The sequence below is a fragment of the Notamacropus eugenii genome, chromosome 5 (genome assembly GCF_028372415.1).
Source record: "Notamacropus eugenii isolate mMacEug1 chromosome 5, mMacEug1.pri_v2, whole genome shotgun sequence".
NCBI classification, from domain to species: domain Eukaryota; kingdom Metazoa; phylum Chordata; class Mammalia; order Diprotodontia; family Macropodidae; genus Notamacropus; species Notamacropus eugenii.
The window spans coordinates 242,456,455-242,476,671 of NC_092876.1; the positions used below are offsets into that span (position 1 = coordinate 242,456,455).

Consider the following 20,217-nt stretch of genomic DNA (forward strand, 5'->3'; position numbering starts at 1 on the left):
GAAGGAAGCTAGGGAAGCCAGAATAGTCCTACCCCTTCATTCATCTCCTGGCTCCACTTGTTGGACTTTTAGATGCTCTTGTGAGGGTGGGTCTCTATTCTTCTCAGCTCCCTGTTCTGTGTCAGCTTCTCTCATGAGAACATGAGTTCCTTGAGGATGAGAACTATTTTTATCCTACCTTGCCTTTGTATTCTCAGTGCTTAGCACAGTGTCTGGCCTGTAGTGCTCAAAAAAAGGCTTATTGACTTGAATTAACATGCTTAATAGCTAGTGAGCTCACCATCAGTGTAGCTTTTCAAGTGGAAGCTAGATGATGATTTGCTGGATGTAGAGGGTTCATACTTAGGAGTGGACTGGACGGCATTTCAAATTCCTTCCAACTCTAAGAACAGTAATTTTATGATTCCTAAAATGCTATATGTTCTGATCAAGGCCAAATAAAGTATAGTAATAATTGTCTACATTCCAAAATTATGAGTCCTCTCTTTTTGTAATCCAAAATCAAGTTCATTTTAAGGGGGCTGCCATGTCACATTAATGCATACCAAACATACAATCCACTAAAACCATTAGATCTTTTTCATGTTTATCCAGGGGTGTCGTACTGGTAAAGTTTATTTTTTTCAAGTAAAAAATAATTTTATATTAATGTTATAGTTATTATTTATAATATATACATTTTATATAATATATAAATACACCATGAAATACCTAATATATTAATATTTAATATTACATTTCATCTTACTAGATTCAACCCATCATCATCCAAAATGTTGATTATCCTTCCTAACTTCATCTTGCTTATGGATTTGGCAAGCATGCCATTTATGTCTTCATCCAATTCACTGATAAAAATGTAGGCCTGCATCATGCTGAGGATATAACCAAGGGATACTCTATTAGACACTTTCCTCCAACTGATCCATTAATTAATTACTTTTTTGACCTAGTCATTTAGGCAGCACCCAACAGTGCTAACATCACCATCTTCCGTAATCACTCTCCTTGTGAGAAAAACAAGAAATGTGGAGAGGTGACCTCCTAAACACTAGTTTAGACCATAAGCATTGAACAACTGACCTTTGTGTATTTCTGAGAATATCAGCTCTTAATGGATGAAAGACTGTTCCTTTCAGAAAATAAATTGAGAGCTAGAATCACTCATTAACTGTCCTTATTTTTTTTAATGATCAGTAATTAGAATTTGGTTGAAAGAATAACCCCTTCATCAATGGTAAAGCTCAGTGCCATGAAGAAAAATATGCAAGGACCAGAGGGAATTGGTTTTCTAACAGGTATAAAACAAATCTGACTCAGAGTTAATGTTCAAGAAAAAATATTTTCAATTACAAGGATGCCAATCCTTCTATTCCTCCCAGTTAAATTCTATGCATTGGAACACTAATAATAACCTTCTAGAAACAAGGACTTGACTTTTGCTGTCTAACATAAACGAGTAGCTCTGGCCAATTTATGGCAAGAGAGAAGGGAGGGGGGCAGGCAGGAAGCAGTGATATTAAGGGACAGGGACTTTATGACGGCAATTAAACATAACATGCACATTGTATCTATGGGTCAGGTTACACTAAGATAATACTTATGGTAAAAAAGGACTTCACAGTTCACCTAGTTTCAAGCTCACTTTGGATCATATATTCCCTCGTTTTAAAGATGAGGAAACTAAGATCCAGGAAGATTAAGTGACTTGCTTGGGGTCAGAGGTGGGTTAGTAGTAATTATATATTATATTTACAGTATAAGACATTTTCTTTAAGAATTACTATAAATTCTCTCTACAGAACCTTGAAGCAGTTTCCAAATGATTCTGAGATTCAATGAAATTTTTTGGTCTAGAGTTTCATGGCTTTCTGTCAACCGTTCCCTCCCCTATGCCTGACTAGTCTCATTCCCTGCTGCTCTCTAAAGTCCCGTCCTCCAGGGGAGATTTCACCCATTAAGGGGCTCTCACTCAGGCCTTTTATAACTTCAAAGCTCATTTAAGAATTCTCCTTTCTTCCAAGAACCTCTTCTAAACAAAACCCTTGCAGTAGTACATGTTTATCAGCCCTCCAGTTTGAATTCTCTCCCTTTGTAGATCTCTACAGGACTTAAAAAAATGTAATACTTAGTAAATGCTATTGTTTGTCATAAGCAAAAGTGAAGGAGGCACAGAAGTTAAATAACCTTTCTTGGACCTAATTTGCTTGGAATAACAAATCTCCTCACTTAGAACTGTTAACTATTTAAACATATATTTTTAGCATTATATATTAACAACAGGTACAGAATTCCCTCTCCTTATTTAATTTTAAAGAAAGGCTTATACCTATTTTTGCAATGATAAATAGATCCTATAGAGGCACAAGAACCCACAAAGTTATATGAACATTTTGGAGAACTCAATCATTTCTTTAAAGTTCACAGAATGTCTGGTCATAGAATCTAGGCCTTACAAATGAGCTAGGGAATTCTTATTGGCTAGCTCCTTTTCCAAAGAAATAATTCAGCTATTACAACATTTCAGTACATTGACTAGCAGTTGCAAGATAAAACAATTTACTCATATAGTAGAAAATTCCATTTACCTGTAACATTAAGACAACTGTTTTCACCACATTCCACTGTGATTTTCTGCCATCCACTATAACAGTAAATCCTCTAGCTTTACATTTCTCACTGAAATAAAAACAAATAAAAGTATAAAAACAAGCTTCAGGTGATATTTTAAAGAAAACTACATTTTAATAACTAAATTATGCAAAATGCAGTTTTATAACTTCTTGAACACAGTGGGTACCAATTTGACTTGATCTGAGCAGCAACAGATTTATTTCCTTTGAAGTATAATCTTGGTTTTACCAAGGAAATGATTTTTCCTACTTCAGATTAAATTTCATAATTCACAAACTAAATTAGGCAATAAAGATATCAGGACAGGAAGAAAACCCAATGTTCCAAGCAAAAGCCAAAGAATCAAAATAATTGGTTCTAGTTTTAGTTTGAATCAATGTCTTCATCTGTAAAATGGCAGCCTTATATTAAAGAGGGAAGTCAGTAAAATATATATACTGACTACCTTCTGCTTCCTCAGAAGTATAATTTCAATATGGCATAAAACAGGCAAGAAATGAAGCATAAATTTGGTGGGAAACAAATGAAAATTGTATTACCAAATGCACATCTTACACAGTATTAAACATGTAATTGATTGGTACCACATCTATCTTTGTACTTCATCATGTTAATTTAGTGACAGCAAGATTGTTTCTTTTGCTAAATGGAGAAAAGGAAAGTTTATAAGAAGTCAAATAAGAAAGAACCCCAAAGAAAATACCATAATCTTATTAACATAGCATAATCAATCAACTACAAACTGCCACTTATATGCCAAGAAAAATACAGCAGTTTAAAAATACAGGAAAAGTTACACTATTAGCCTAATTGTACTAAAAAAGAATTTCCCCCAAATGAAAAAAAAATTGGTCTGTTATTCTACCTACCATCATTTTGTTGTCTCAGACTTTTTGGAGGGGAGAAAAAGGAGTATGTGTTTTTCTAGAAGAGAGTAACTTGTGATATGGTATCTTAACGCGAGGCAACATGATGTAGTGAATAGAGAACTGGCCCTGATGTTCAGAGGGCATGAGTTCAAATCCTGTCTATGATTCAGGCAAGTCACTTAAATTCTTAGTGTTAACTTGACTATCAAATATCAAGAATGTAACCTGCATTAAGAGAGGAAGTTTCTACATGAGGGAATTAGTTCCCTGCCAAATTAGTTCCCTGTCAAATATTTCCCTAACTTAATGACAAGAAAGACTTAATAAAAAACCAAAAATACTTTTTATTAACATTGTAATGTTTATGTATTAGAATAGTACAGCCTACTAATTGTTCTGAAAATAGGCTTTAACACCTTTATTCTTAAAAATTTTATGCATATCTTTTGTTTTTATACCACCTTTACTTTCAAACATATCCCTCCCTTTCCTTCTACCCAGCAAGCCATCCCTTGTGAAAATAAAAAAGAGAGAGGGAGGAAAGTAGGTCAGTAAAACTAACCAACACATTAACTAATACTGACAGCCCCTGCAACATGCCCTATTCATAACCCCAACCTTTAGGAATAAGGAAGTCACGTGCACTGTTCATCTCTTATTACTTATTTCACAAGATTAAGTTTTATTGATTTTGTTCTCTCCAACTCACACAGTTGCCATCAACATGTACGCTGCTCTCCTAACTCGACTTGTCTCTGCTTCAGCTCATGTGTCTTTCTAAGTTTCTCTAAATTCTTAATCACCATTACTTACTCTAAAGTAATTCAATTACAATCACATAATACAATTTGTTGAGCAGTTTTTCAATGGATGAGCATGTATTTCGTTTTCAGTTCCATAAAAAGTGCCACTACTAATATTTTGGAGTACATAAGACCTTTCTGTTTTTTACCTCTTTGGAATATAGGCCTACTAAGTGTGATCTCTGGGCTGAAAGACATAACTGTTTTAGCTAACACTTAGCATAATTCTAAACTGATTTCCAGAATGGCTAGATCAACTCACAGTTCTGTCTACTTTATTTAAAGTAAAACAAAGCAAGAAAAAAGAACTTTCATCAAAGTTCCTTAAAATTTGAATTACTGGCTTATTTTCCTAGTGACTTTGACTTAATTTTATATTAAGGAAAACCTTGAATAAATTAACTCCAGAAATAAAATTTTTGTATTTACAAATTCCTTTTATTGCTATTAAAATGTTTATAGCTAGACTGGAAGAATGCTTAATTTAGAACAAACCAAATTCCAAGCAAGATTAAGGGGTTTTATGTTAATCTTGAAATTTACATATGTATGTGTGTGTGTATAAAACTTTCTGAACTCTCTATTAGATTTTTATCGCAGAGTTTGCCAAACTACTTTTTCCTGAGAAACACCATACAATCAAGTATGATTATAATTTTAATCTTGGGGAAAGAAACTATATGGCTATACTATCTCGCAAAGGCTTTGTTTTCTTTTTGCTATTCAGTAGGAAAAATAAAATTTTCTTACAAAAATGTAATATAAAGCACTTAGTTAACATATTTTAAATTAATTTGTACTTTAGATTACAAAAGTAATAAAACTGGCAAATACTACGTGCAGTAAAAGACATGAATAATTCTAAAACCATTTTATACTACTCATCAAAAGTTTTATCAATAATTTTATCAATTCTATAAAGAGTTGGGTAGTAATGGGGCAAAGCACACATATCCAAAGAAATTCAAAATTACAAGACATGGCCTAAATAGTGGGTCTTTTGACTGTACAAAAGAAAATCTTTGCTTACTTCATTAACTCCTGAAGTTACTGAAAAAATTCTGTATGCTTTAACAACAATATAATTCATTTGGAAGCATATTATGCATATTTTTCTTCACAACTGACAGTTGTTTATAGGTTCAAATTGTTTGATCCATAAACTCCTTATAGTGCAATCAACATTTTTATACATGTGCTTTGAGAAAAGAAGGTATATCTATCACTGAAAAAATGCTACTGTTATGCCCTTAAACACGTTTTAGTGTGAAATTAGTTTCAAAGATAATGATTAAAATGAAAAAGGCAACAAAACATCTAAACCAGTGCTGATACCAGGTGATATCCAAAAATGGCTAACAACAAAACAGCCAACACATAACATGTGTATAACAAACAAGGTGAACCAAGAGACATTAACCCAAGAAGGTAAATTTGACCCCATGAGTTCCATTGAGACTTGGAAGGATAGGATTCACAACAAGAAAATGATTGTGAAAGGATACTTTTACTGAAAGAACAGATCTTCCACAGTTGCTGTTCAGCCAATGCTTTGCTGCTCTCTTATTTTCACTCCTTTTCCATCTGAGATTACTCTTCTTGTGCCCCTTCTTGGGACTGCAACAACCCTTCATTAATAATCTGCCCTACTAGGACTATGAAAAATTTAAACCTACTGTGTTTCATTCAAGATAAGACACTAGGATGTGGCTCTGTAACTTGAAAACATGCCATCATAGAGACCTCTGAGTAAAGAAACAGAGAGCAGTAGGTAGGCATTACTAATTAACATTCCCACTTCACTTCTCAGTCATTTTTTGATTTCTGCCAAGGAAATGTAACGTATACAAGAAGAGGATCCTGAACCCAATGACTGCATAACGGTTCTGATGTCTTCCCAAAGAAGTATGCTGAAAATTTTTTCTCTGAAAGCTGTGACTGATTGACTCCTAGTGACTTTAATTTTAGATTGAGGATTGTCTTGAATAAACTGATAAAATGAGAGGGGAATGGCAGAAGTTTTAAATATGCTTTGCTGTGGTAGAAAAATGATCATAATTGACCACTACTAAATAATTACACTAATACTTGGAGGTTCTGCTTGACATAAGGATATATATATTAAGAAGATAAGGTCAGCCTTACTTGGATAACTGTTCTAAGATGTGCACTAACCAAATGAATCCTGTTAAACACTCCTAAATTCCGATTAGAAAATGAAAATTATTATTGATTAAACAGGTATTATTTATTATTATAATTATTAGGTAACCTATTAGTTTATGCTAAATTGGGAACTTGTATTTTTATTTGTCATACTTTACAGTACAGTGGGATCTTTTAGATAACAAATGGATCCCATATATTATTTTATCACCTTAGAGTATAATTTTATTAAAATATTTCATTTTATTATATAAAATATTAGATATTTATTTTATGACACAGGGTTGGCCATACCTATAATTTATTTTTTGCTGCCATCTTAACCAAGTATAAAAAAACCAAATCATAATATTTTTATAATATCCATTTTATAATGATCAGCATTATGACATAATATCAAGGAGTGTGCAAAGGCAAAAACTGAAAACTGTCCATTCATATCCTTGGACTAAAATGGCTTATTTTTATAAAGCTGACTCAGTTCTCTCTATATATAGGAGAAACAAGGCCTTTTTCAGAGAAACTTGTAATTTTCTTTATATTACTTTGTTGTCTACACTCCCTTTTTTAGCAGAATGTAGTTCCCCCGATTGTCTCTTTTAATTAGGTCGATTTTTGCTTTTGCTTTATCTGAGATCATGATTGCTACTCCTTCCTTTTTCCCTTTAGCTGAAGCATAATAGATTTTGTTCCAATCCTTTATTTTAACTCTGTGTCTTTGTTTCAAGTGAGTCTCTTGTAAACAATACATTGTTGGATTCTGCTTTCTAATCCAGTTAATTACTAAAGAGTAACTCTTTTTCTTTAACACTGTTAAAGTTTGATTTTTTCCCCCTTGACTAAAGGGGCCATCTCTTGAATAACAACTTAAAGAAGCCTACTCAATGAATGAGTGTATCTCACTCAAAGTGAGAATGTGATAAGACCTTAGCCTAAAAAGGATAGGGTCTCACATTCCATCCTGGGCCATCTCCAGTCATCCTGATGAATATCAAGACACTGGACCCAGAGGGCTCTGGAGGAGAAAGTGAGGCTGGTGACCTTGCACAGACCTCCCTCACTCAAATTAAAGTCATGTCATCATCTTGAGGTCATGGTCCTCTTTGAAAATGAAGGACTAACACAATCTACTTTGCTATTTGCTTCCATTTTATGGGTGACTTCATTCCACTCGCAATCAGGATTATGATTACTGTTTATTTCCCTCCTTCTCATTTTCTTCTGTTCATTCTTCCTTCTCTCTTTTTATCCTGTCCCTCCTCAAAAGTCTGTTTTGTTTCTGACCACTACCTTCTTTAATTCAACCTCCCTTTCATCATTTTCCACTCCCCCCACATCTCTCTTCCTTTCCTCTGTTTCTCTATAGAGTGACACAGATTTCCATAGGCAGCAGAGGGCACATATTTATTCTTTCCTTTTTGAACCAATTCCAATGAAAGTAAGGTTCAAACACTTTCCACTACTCCCCTTCCCATTTTCCCCTACACTATAGAAGCTCTTGTTTGCACGCCTAATTTATGTGAAAAAATTTTTCCCCTTTTCCCAATCCATCCCCTCTTTTTCACCCCTTCATTGTTCAGGGGGAAGGAGGAAAATCATCCCAACATAATTGACTCACATTCACACCCTCTATGTAGATTCCTTCTAATTGCCCCAATAATGATAAAGTTCTTAGGAATTACAATTATCATTTTTCCATATAGGAAAGTAAATAGCTTAACTTTTTTTGAGTCCTTTTATTTTATTTTACCTTTTATTGTCTCTTTTATGTCTTATGTTTGAATATTATTTTTTCCCCAGCTCTGGTCTTTTAATCAGGAATGCTTGAAAGTCTTCTATTTCATAAAATATCCATTTTCCCTATTCAAGGATTACACTCAGTTTTGCTGGGTAGTTTATTCTTGGTTATAATCCTAGCTACTTTGTCTTCCAGAATATCATATTCTAAGTCAGGGCTCAAGGCTGCATACCTAAAGGCTGCAGGTTCCCCACCTCTATATCCAAGCCTTCTATTCCTTTAACATGGAAGCCACTAAATCCTGTATGATCCTGACTCTGGCTCCATTGTACTTAAATTGATTCTTTCTGGCCTCTTTCAAAATTTTCTTCTTGATGTGAGAGCTCTGGAATTTGGAATATTCCTGGGAATTTTCATTTTGGGATCTCTTTCAGGAGGTAATCAGTGGATTCTTTCCATTTCTATTCTACTCTCTGAATCTAATATATCAGGGTACTTTATACTTTGATAATTTCTTGAAATATGATGTCTACACACTTTTTTTGATCAAAGCTTTATGTTAATCCAGTAATTCTTATATTATCTCACCTTGATCTATTTTCCAGGTAAAGTGGTTGTTCGGGTGAGATATTTGACAGTTTTTTGCTTCATTCTTTTAATGTTGTTTCATTGTTTATTGATGTCTCATAGAGTCACCAGGTGCTCAATTTTAATTTTTAAGGAATTATTTTCTTCAAGGGTTTTTTTATGCCTCTTTTTCATTTGTCCAATTCTGCGTCTTAATGAGTTCATTTCTTTGGTAAATTTTTGTGTCTCTTTTACCATTAGGCCAATTTTGTTTTTTAAGGCATTATTTTCTTCAGTATTTCTTGTACCTCTTTTACCAAGCTGTTAATTCTCTTTTTTTGTAATTTTCTTGTGTTACTCTCATTTATTTTCCCAAATTTTCCCTTTAAGATTATTTATTTCTTTAATTTTTTCAGGATTTTTGTTGGGCTTGGGTTCATTTAGTATTTTTCTTTGAGGCTTGGTTGTAGATTTTTCACATTGTTGTCTTCTGAGATTTTATCTTGGTTTTGCCTGCCATTGTAGTAGCTTTTTATGGTCAAGTTCTTTTTTTCTTGCTCTTTCATTTTTTTCACCCTATTTTTTGACTTTGAACTTTGTGTTAAAGTTTGACTCTGCTCATCTGGGAATGAGGAAAAGCTTCAAACTTTTTTGTGCTGCTAGTTTCAGAGCTAGTTGTAGGAATCTACAAGTTTTTGGTGCTGCCAGGGAGAAGTGTAGTCACTGTTCTCCTGGTCTCCATTCTGGTTTTTACCCAGGAAGACATCCTGCTCCCCTATTCCTGCAAGTTACACTGCTACATTTGGCCCTGGAATTGTGACCAGATCCCATGCTCCCTTAAGACAGAATATAAGCACTCCTCTCTACCCTGGAACTGCATATAGGCAACAAGGTTGCAAATCAGTGCCAGCACTCTTGTATTTTCTTTCTGAATAGTTGTCCAATCACTTTATCATCTCTGATCTGAGAGCTCCCAAAGCTGATGCTACTGCTGTCACAGACCACATGCATTCTAAGCTAACCCCAACCCCAGGGTCACAGACCTCTCCTGCCAATCTCCTAAGTTGTCTTAGACTGGAAAAATGACTCACCTCAACCTTTTGTTGATTTTGCTGATCCAAAATTTAATCTGAGGAGCTAAAATTGTTTGTAAGGGAATACTGGGGGAGTTCAGCTGGGTTGTTGCCTATACTCTACCATCTTGGCTCCATCTCTGCAATTTGTTTGCAATTGTCTTAACAATGTTCTCTGATTCCATAATCTATGTCAAATCTATTTTTAGTTGCTTAGTAAAGTATTTTTTTCTCAATTTAAAAATTAGTTATCTTTTCATTCTCTAAATCTTTGTTACTTTTTCTCCAAATCCCCAGTTTCCTATAACCAATTCATTACAGGAAAAAGAGGAAGCCAGAAGGTCAGTCACAGAAGTCCTGGAAATCCCATAGAGAAGTAGATAAATGTGAACCCAGTCCTCTCACCAATCCACAGTTTATCCCCACACTGTAGATGACTCCCTTTGCTTTCCTATTTACCACTTCACCCATTTATTCTAAAAGGAGGGAGCAGGAAAATCAGTACTTTTCTGATGCCCAGGTGGACTTTTATACTTTGCAATTCTCACATTCTGATTTATATGATATTTATATCTATATCTATATATCTATTTATATATTATAAACATTTGTTTATTTATTCCCTTTATCAGATAGTAAACTTCTTGGGGGCAGAATTTTTATCTTACTTGTGTATGCCCAGATCCCAGAGTAGTGCCTTATATATTACTTAACTGAACTGAACTAGACTGAATTAAACAATGGGAAGGGCACTGAAAACACTCCTCGATTCTAGGCCTACTAACCGAGGCTGGATGCTTTGCATCTGAGTTATGACCTCATCACTCAAATGAAATAGTTCTCTGCAAAGTCACCAGTGATTTCTTGCATGCCAAATCTAATGTTCTTTTCTCAGTCTTCATTCTTTTTTAATCTCTCTGCATCATTATATTTTTGAACACCCCTTTTTCCTTGACAGTCTTTCCTCTCTGGATATTCATGACAATGTTCTTTCCTGGTTCTCTTCCTACCTGTACAATCATTCCTACTCAGTCTCCTTTGCTGAATTATAATCCATCACATGCCTCCCTTTAATTGTGGGCGTGCCCTAAGGCTCTACTCTGAACCCACTTTTCATTTCTGTTTACACTCTCTTTTGGTGAACTCATCAACTCATAAGTATTTATCATGTTTACGAAGATTACTTCTAGGTCCACATATCCAGCCCTATCATCTTCCCTAAATTCCAGTACTGCATCATCAACTTTCTAATGAACATTTCACATTAGATGTCCTTCCTATATGCCTTCCAAATTCAACATGTCAAAAAGAAAACTAATTATCTTTCCCCAAAACCCACCTTTCTTTTTCTGAACTTTCCGACTTTGACCATCCTTTTGGTTACTCAGGATCTTATTCTCAGTGTCATCTTCACTTTCCCTCATCCCATATCAATTTTCAAGTCTTATTAAGTCTACCCCTGCAACATCTCTCTCCTCACTCAAACAACCCCACCCTAGATCAGGCTCATATCACCTGCACAAAAGTCTTGCAGTTCCCTCCTTGGTTTCCTGCTTCAAGTCTCTCTCTTTTTCTCCTCTATCCTGCATTCAGCTGCCAAAGTGATATTCCTAAAGCACAGATTTGACCATGTCACGCCTCTGCTAAATTAAATCTAGTGGCTTCCAATTACCTCTAGGATTAAATAAGAAATCCTCTATTTGGCACTTAAAGTCCTTTAGAAAATGGCTTCCGCTATCGTCCATTCTTACTATATACATGACTACCCTTCACATATTCTATGATTTAACCACATTGGCAGCTTGCTGTTCTTCACATATTCTATTCCATCTGAGCCGTTACTCAGACTATCCCTGATCTACCTCCTACTCTATACCTGGAATGGACTACTTCTTTGTTTCTATGGCTCAGAAGCTAATTTCTTTCAAAGCCAGTTCAAGTCCCACCTATTAAATAAAGTGTTTCTTGATCTTGCAAGTTGTCAGGGCTTCTCACTCAAAAAATCACCTTGTGTTTGTGTGTGTGTGTGTGTGTATACATATGCATTGTGCATGTATGTATGTATTCTGTAGGTGTGTAAGAAATATGTGTATTATGTGTTGTGCATGCCTACATACACACAGGCATGTATTCACATGTTGGTATATAAGCTCTTTGATGGTAGGACTGTTTCATTTCTGACTTCATATCCCTGGTACCTAGCACAGTGCCTACTATACAATTATTCTTACTCATTACTCATAGACAATGATATAAGAAGATTTTCAAAAATTACATCAAGGAAGTTCTCAGCTCTTAGGAGTTTTACTTAATTTTTCCTATTTTTTTAAAAAGAGAATTCTTAAAGGGATTATGCTTTTTTTTTGTGAACAATAACATATTCTGGATAAAAGCCAATGTTTTAAAATAATTATGCATAATAATTTCCTCATAATATCAATAACATTCCTGCAATATACTAAAGGAAACATTCAATTTCTTACATATCTTAAAGTGTAATTTAACAGAAAGGGATAAGGAATGTCCCTTAATGAATAAAGCGTCCCTTGTGACTTAAAGAAACTGTAATAAATCCCCTTGTATGGCAAATAACCCTTTTATCATAATAAATTTAACATAATTCCCAATTGATCTGTTACATAATGGATTTTCATTAAAGGTTTTTTCAAACTTTTAAATAACCAAGACACATGTTTTTCTGGGATTATACTTCAAAAGTAAACCTATTTTATATGTAAGTAAATTAATATACTCAAGTTGGGAAAAATGACACCTTTAGAGTCACCTTGGAATGCTGAGTAGATAGTCTAACGTAACACTCAATTCATCCATATTTGTCTGTTCGAGGCATAATGGAATGGTCAGAATGAGGCCACTTCGTCTGTCCTTTCCTCCTGGGAAAGAAAGAAATTACATGATCTTAGCTTAATTGACATTATAGCACTATACGAATAATTCATGCCTAGAAACAAAGAAAGCAATTACATTTTCAACCTAGCTGTCTTCTATGATAGTTTTTATTTCTCCTTTCTATGGGGGATGGTTGTGGGTATGGAAAACTCTCAATATGGGAATTCTCTTCCTCATGCAGTTCAGCAACTAATCTATAACATATAGTCAGAGACAGCTGATTGGAGCACTACAAGAAAAAGTGATTTACCTGTACTGAAACTGCCCCCTCCCTTTGGCCCTCTCTGGGGTGTATGTGTGTGACCCCCTGCAGTACTTAACCCACATCTTCCTCATTTCATGGCTGACCCTCTGTCTACTACAACTTAATGCTTTTCATGGCAGCTTAGAATAGGCTAAAAGATGTAAACACCTTTCTACAGGACAAAAATGAGTCAACAGCTGAAAGTACTAAAATGAAAACAAACTAAATCCATTACATGACACGTAGGAAAGAACGAGAAAAACTGTGTCAAAGAACATAAGAAATCAGGAATTGTTTTTCCATTTTGTCTTTGAATGTTCAGTATATGCAAGGTGAATTTTATGTGTTAAAAGTGAATTTTTGTTATTATTTCTCAGAGTTCAGTTTCCCAGGATCCACAGCCATAACAATCAACAGTTGTCAAGTACTAGATATGAGTTTCCAGTTATGGTTCAAAACATTCCACCATGATTGTGCACAGTTATATAATGGTAAATAATATCAACATCCACTGTGGCTGCGCAGTGAGATACAGGGATGAGGTGATATAAACTTGTGAGGCGATTGCTGGCAATATGCCTTCTTTGTCTGTTGGCCTATGAAACAGGTGGTCACTAGACAGTGAATGGGGAACCCTTAGGGTTGAATGAACAAATTCTGTGCATGCCTCAACTGGTCCCCATTGAGGCTTATGGGGAACCTGGGGGGGGGAAACTTGGGGTTGTGTGCACAAGCTGGAATGATGTGTATGCCTTGATTGACCCCCATCAAGGCTTGGGAGGGAATCTGTGTTTGCTTCAACTGGCTCCCATTGAGGCTTGAGGGGATTAAGGGGAAGCACAAGTTGTGCCTATCTCGATTGACCTCATTGAGATGTAGGGGTAGTTGGCCCCCCTTCTCACCAGCCTCTGTGAAAAGGGTGATTAGGGAATGTTGTAGGAGTTGTGCTCCTGTTATCAGCAATCCTTTTCTGAGAAAAATAGATTAGAATAAAGTAACATTATTAACCCCTTCTTAGTGTCTTTCCTGTCTGACCAAATCAAGAGTGAACCTGTGCTAGCAGCCCTCAAGTGTACTGTGTTTATCTGTCTTACATTTAGTTTCTAGCAGTCTCACATACTGTAGGTATTTAGGAACTGTTTTTTCAATTCAATAAAAATTTATCATGTGCCTATTATTTATAAGGTACTCTAAGAATTTATAGTCTACTAGAGGATACATGGACATAAATAAATAAATGCAAAGCATAAACCAAGTAATACAAAGCAATTTTAAGAATATGAGAATGGTGATAACTGGGGGTAGGTGGGCTAAAAAGATTCATATAAGAAGCTGATCAATTATTTTGAGAAAGCTAGGGATTCTGTGAAGGTAACTGGTAAGAAAGGAACACATTCAAGAGTCAGGCAACCATTATTGCACAGGTAAGGAAGTAGATGTAATGTAGCCCAAAGAGAACAAAGAACAGACCAATTTGACTCTAATAGAGAGTTCTTGGAGAGAGTAATATGAAATGGCTGGAAATGGAAGAGGAGGGTAGGAGGGCTTCAAACACACTAGACTATGGATTTTTAAAAATTTTATCCTACACTATAGAATTTCTCAATCTCTTCATATCTACCATAGCTCAGTACTTCCTTCCTTTCCTCCTGTGACTGGCCCACTCTTTCCTCTCTGCTACCAGACCTTCCAAATCTCTCTCCAATTGAGGTAGCTCTACGTTTTATACAAGTAATTCAATATGTGACCAAGACTTTACTCATATGCCTTTTACTGATTCAAGAAGGTGTATCAGCTTTGTTTACAGCTAGTTCTAATTGACTAATTCAACCAACAAGTGTTCTTACCTAAGAAAAGTAATGAGTCCCACCTCTTTCATTATAAAAACAAATTAGTTTCTAAACAAAAAGATTAAAGTAATTCTTTCTCTTCTAAATCTTGCTGTTTTCTGGAGAACACAGGAATAAATGCAACTTTCCATGAAAAAATAAGCAGTATCTACCTAAAACCTTCAGCAAGCATTATATGCAATGGGGATAAGCTAGATGCATTTTCAATAAGATCAGGGGTGCAACAAGGATGTCCATTGTCACCACTATTATTCAATATGGTACTAGAAATGTTAGCTGTAGCAATAAGAGAAGAAAAAAAAACTGAAGGAATTAGAATAGGCAAAGAAGAAACTAAGTTATCACTCTTTGCAGATGATATGATGATATACTTAGAGAATCCCAGAGAATCAAGTAAAAAACTACCTGAAATAATAAACAACTTTGGCAAAGTTGCAGGTTACAAAATAAACCCAAACAAATCCTCTGCATTTCTGTATATTACTAACAAAGCCCAATAGCAAGAGATAGAAAGAGAAATCCCATTTAAAGCTATGGTAAACACTATAAAATATTTGGGAGTGTACCTGCCAAAACAAACCCAGAGACTATATGAACACAATTACAAAACCCTTTTCACACAAAAAAAGTCATTATCTAAGTAAGTGGAAAAACATCAGTTGCTTGTGGGTGGGCTAAGTCAATGTAATAAAAATGACAATTCTACCTAAATTAATTTACGTATTCAGTGCCATACCAATCAAACTATTGGGGCAGCTAGGTGGTGCAGTGGATAGAGCACCAGTGCAGGAGTCAGGAGGACCTGAGTTCAAATCTCACCTCAGACACTTGATACTCACTAGCTGTGTGACCTTGGGCAAGTCACTTAACCCCAATTGCCTCATGGCTCATCTCCAGTCATCCCGATGAGTATCTGGTCACTGGACTCAGATGGCTCTGGAGGAGAAGGCTGGTGACCTACACAGCCCTCCCTCACTCAAACACAAAAGTCAAGTGCAAGTCATGTCATTATTTCTGTGATGACATGGTCTTCTTCGGCAACAAAGGACGAACACAAACACAATCAAACTAGCAGACAATTATTTTCTTGAGCTACAAAAAATAATATCAAAATTCATCTGGAAGAACAAAAGATCCAGAATATCAAGGGAACTAATGAAAAGAAACGCTAGGGAAGGTGGCCTAGCTCTACCAGATCTCAAATTGTATTATAAAAGCAGCAATTATCAAAACCACTTGGTACTGCCTAAGAAACAGAAGGGCACACCAGTGGAATAGGTTAGGTATCCAAGACACAGTAATCAATGAATATAGTAATCTACTGTTTGATAAACCCATGGACCCCAGCTTCTGTCGAACTTACTGTTTGACAAAAATTTCTGGGGAAACTGAATAACAGTATGACAGAAACTAGGCAAAGATCAATGCCTGACACCATACACAAGAATAAAGTTCAAATGGGTACATGATCTAGGTATAAAGACTGATACTATAAACAAATCAGTGGAGGAAAGAAAAGTATATTTATCAGATTTATGTAGAAGGGAAGAATTTTTGACTAAACAAAAGGCAGAAAACATTATGAAATGCAAAATGGTTAATTTTGATTGCATTAAATAGAAAAGTTTTTGCACAAACAAACCCAATGCAACTAAGATTAGGAGGGAAGCAGAAAACTGGGAAAGAATTTTTGCAACTAGTGTCTGGGATAAAGGCCTCATTTCTAAAATATATAGAGAACTGAGTCAAATGTACAGGAATACAAGTCATTCCCCAATTGATAAATGGTCAAATGATATGAACAGGCAGTTTTCAGAGAAAGAAATCAAAGCTATCTATAGTCATATGAAAATATGCTCTAAATCACTATTGATTAGAGAGATGCAAATCAAAACAACTCTGAGATACCACATCACACCTATCAGATTGGCTAACATGACAAAACAGGATAATGATAAATGCTGGAGAAAATGTGGGAGAGTTGGAACACCAATTCATTATTGATAGAGTTGTGAGCTGATCCAGCCATTTTGGAGAGCAATTTGGAACTATACCTAAAGGGCTACAAAAATGTGCATAGCCTTTGACCCAGCAATACCACTTCTAGGACTGTACCCCTAAGAGATCGTAAAAATGGGAAAGGGTTCCCCATATACAAAAATATTTATAGCAGCTCTCTTTGTGGTGGCCAAAAACTGGAAATCAAGGGGATGCCCATCAATTGGGGAATGGCTGAATAAATTTTGGTATATGTAATGGAATACCATTGTGCTGTAAGAAATGATGAACAGGAAGACTTCAGAAAAGCCTGGAAAGACTTATATGAACTGATGCTGAGCAAAAGGAGAACTTCATACGCAGCAACAACCACAGTGTGCGAAGATTTTTTCTGGTAGATTGAGAACTACATTGCAGTGCAAGGGCTTAAAATATTCCCAATGGTTTCTTAAGGCAAAATGCCTTCCACATCCAGAGAAAGAACTATGGAATTCGATCATAGAATGCAGCAGATCATTTTCTTCTGTATTACGTTTTGGTTTGTTTTGCGATTTCTCCCATTCATTTGAATTCTTCTGTGCAACATGACTAAGGTGAAAATGTATTTAATAGGAATATATGTGTAGAACCTATATAAAATTGTATGCCGTCTCGGGGAGGGAGGGGGGAAGAAAGGGGAGGGAAGGGGAAAAAATCTAAGTTATAAGGAAGTGATTGTAGAACACTGAAAACAAATAAAATAATAAAAAAAATAATAAATCCTGCTGTTTTGCTTCAGATTCATTTGTACTAAGTGAAGAGCAGAAAATTGTCTACCTGCAAACTAGTGTACCACTTACCTAAAATCATATCCATTTTTACCAGATTTATCAAAAAACTCTCACTACTCTCCTCCATTTTTAGTTTAAAGCCATAGTGATGATATCAGGTGGTATTTAAGCAAAAACCAATCCCTCATTACAAGTAATCTCCTTCAAAAGAGAAGACTTTGAAAAGTGCATCCTTTAACTCCCTCTAACAGAGGCGGCAAAGTAGAGTAGCAAGAGTAGTAATGGGTTAGATACTCTCTTGACAGGGTAGTTAATTTTCATTTAGAAAGGGCAGAATATTTATCAGTGGAGAAAGAGAATAAGAGCATTTCCACAGATTTAGTTCCAGGTGAGTAAGAAAATTCATCTGGAAGAACAAAAGGTCAAGAATATCAAGAGAATCAATAAAAAAGTTGAAGAAGGCAGACTAGAAGCTGAAGATTTCAAACTGTATTACAAAATAGTAATCATCAAAATAATCTGGTGCTGACTAAGATATAGAGTGGTAGATCAGCAGAATAAATTAGATAACTAGATATACAATATGCAGTTGTAAATGACCATAGTATTAGTATTTGATAAACTCAGTGATAAAAGGTTTTGGGATAGGAACTCAACATTTGACAAAAATTATTAGGAAAACAGTTTGCCAGAAACTCATACCATATACCAAGATAAGGTAAAAAACAGATAAATGATTTTGACATAAAGAATGATATCAGAAGTAAATTACAGGAAGATGGAAAAATGTACCTGTAAGGTCTATGGATAAAAGAAGACTTAATGACCAAACAAGAGATAGAGAATTACGAGAAGCAAAATAGATAATTTTGATTATATTTAATTTAAAAGCTTTTGCACAAAAAAAACCCTAATGCAGTCAAAATTAGAAGCAAAAGAGGAAACTGGGAAAAAATTTTGCAGCAAATTTCTCTGAAAAAGGCCTCATTTCTCAAGTAGATAGGGAACTGAGTCAAATTTATAAAAATAAGTCATTCTCTAGTTGATAAATGGTCAAAGGTTATAAAAAGGCAGTTTTCAGAAGAAATCAAAGCTATCAAGAGTCATAGGAAAAACATACTCTAAATCACTAATGAGCAGAGAAATGTAAATTAAAACAATGCTGAGATACCATCTCAAACTTTATCAGACTGGCCAACAAGGCAGAAAAGGAAAATGACAAATGCTGGAGAAGATATGGAAAAACTTAGATACTAATGCACTGTTGTGAAATAGTCTAACTATTCTGGAGAACAATTTGGAACTACATCAAAAGGGCTATAAAACTGTGCATACCCTTGAACTCAGCAATACCACTACCAAGGCTGTGTCCCAAAGAGATAAAAGAAAAAGGGATCTAACCCATTTGTCCAAAATATCTGTAGTAGTTCTTTCTGTGGTGGCAAAGAATTAGAAAGCAAGGGGATGCTCATCAATTGGAGAATGGCTAAAGTTATAGCAACATAAAGAAATGACAAGCAAAATGGTTTCAGAAAAACTTGGTAAGACTTTTATGAACTCATGCAAAGTGAAGTGAATGAGGAACCAGAAATATAACAGAAATGTCATAAGGATGGCCAACTGTGAAAGGCTTGGTTATTCTGATCAAGACAGTTATCCAAGACAATCCCAAAGGACCTGTGATAACAAATGCTATCCACCTCCAGAATGAAAAATGCTGAACTCTGAATGTAAACTGAAGCAGACGTTGAAAAAATTTATTTTTATTGTTTTATTTTACTTGTGTCTTCTTTTGCAACACAGCTTATATGGAAATATGTTTTGCATGGCCTTACATATACAATCAAAATCAAATTGCTTGTTTCCTTGGGGGGCAGGGGAAGGGCAGAAGAGAGGGAAACAATTTGGAACTCAAAATTTTCAAAAATTATTATTAAAAAGATTTTTACATGCAATTGAAAAGTATTTAATTAAATAAAAACAAGTTTTAAAAATAATCTATACTTAAGTAACATTTTGTTTCTAAAAACATGGAAATATACAGCATCTTAGAATAACAAAGCAAAATAATTTATCAATTTCCTAGTGGAAAAAATATGTAAGCATTTAAAAATACAAATACATATATCTGTTTCCTAAAATTAAGAATGATGATCTGTATAATATAAAGTTGGAGTTAACATTTATATTTGTTGAAAAATGTTTACGTCTTATGTTACTTGGCAAAATTAGAGATTATCTGGTTATCATCATCTGTACATAATTATTTCTTGATATACTTGTAGGGTGTTAAGGCCTATAACTGGATCATCACCTTTCTTCTAGGATAAGTTATCTCAATTCTCTCATCATTACCTAAAAGAAACTATGCTCTATGTATGGCTCTCCTCTCAATGATCTTCATGTTTTCCACATTTATTTTAAATGCATAAGAACTGGTCATGATTCTAGAGTTTATTCTTGCAAAAGTACACCTATAATACTACTATAGTTATACTCAACATATTTTCTGAGATATCAGAATACTACGTGCCATTGTCACCAAAGAGTTTGTTTGGGTTATTCAAATATCATAGTCAATTGAGTTACCACCTG

The 20,217-nt window shown here is 34.9% G+C and overlaps 1 protein-coding gene across 8 annotated transcripts in view; it reads right to left on the reverse strand.

The window, feature by feature from the left end:
- SESTD1 (SEC14 and spectrin domain containing 1) overlaps positions 1–20,217 on the reverse strand; it is a 148,899-nt gene that overhangs the window by 77,438 nt on the left and 51,244 nt on the right. For all 8 annotated transcript variants that reach the window (XM_072612519.1, XM_072612524.1, XM_072612518.1 and 5 more), the window contains 2 exons: positions 12,636–12,744; positions 2,589–2,679 (listed from right to left, as the gene is read on the reverse strand). In XM_072612519.1, the coding sequence (XP_072468620.1) occupies positions 2,589–2,679; positions 12,636–12,744 (200 nt within the window). The remainder of the gene's footprint in view (positions 1–2,588; positions 2,680–12,635; positions 12,745–20,217) is intronic.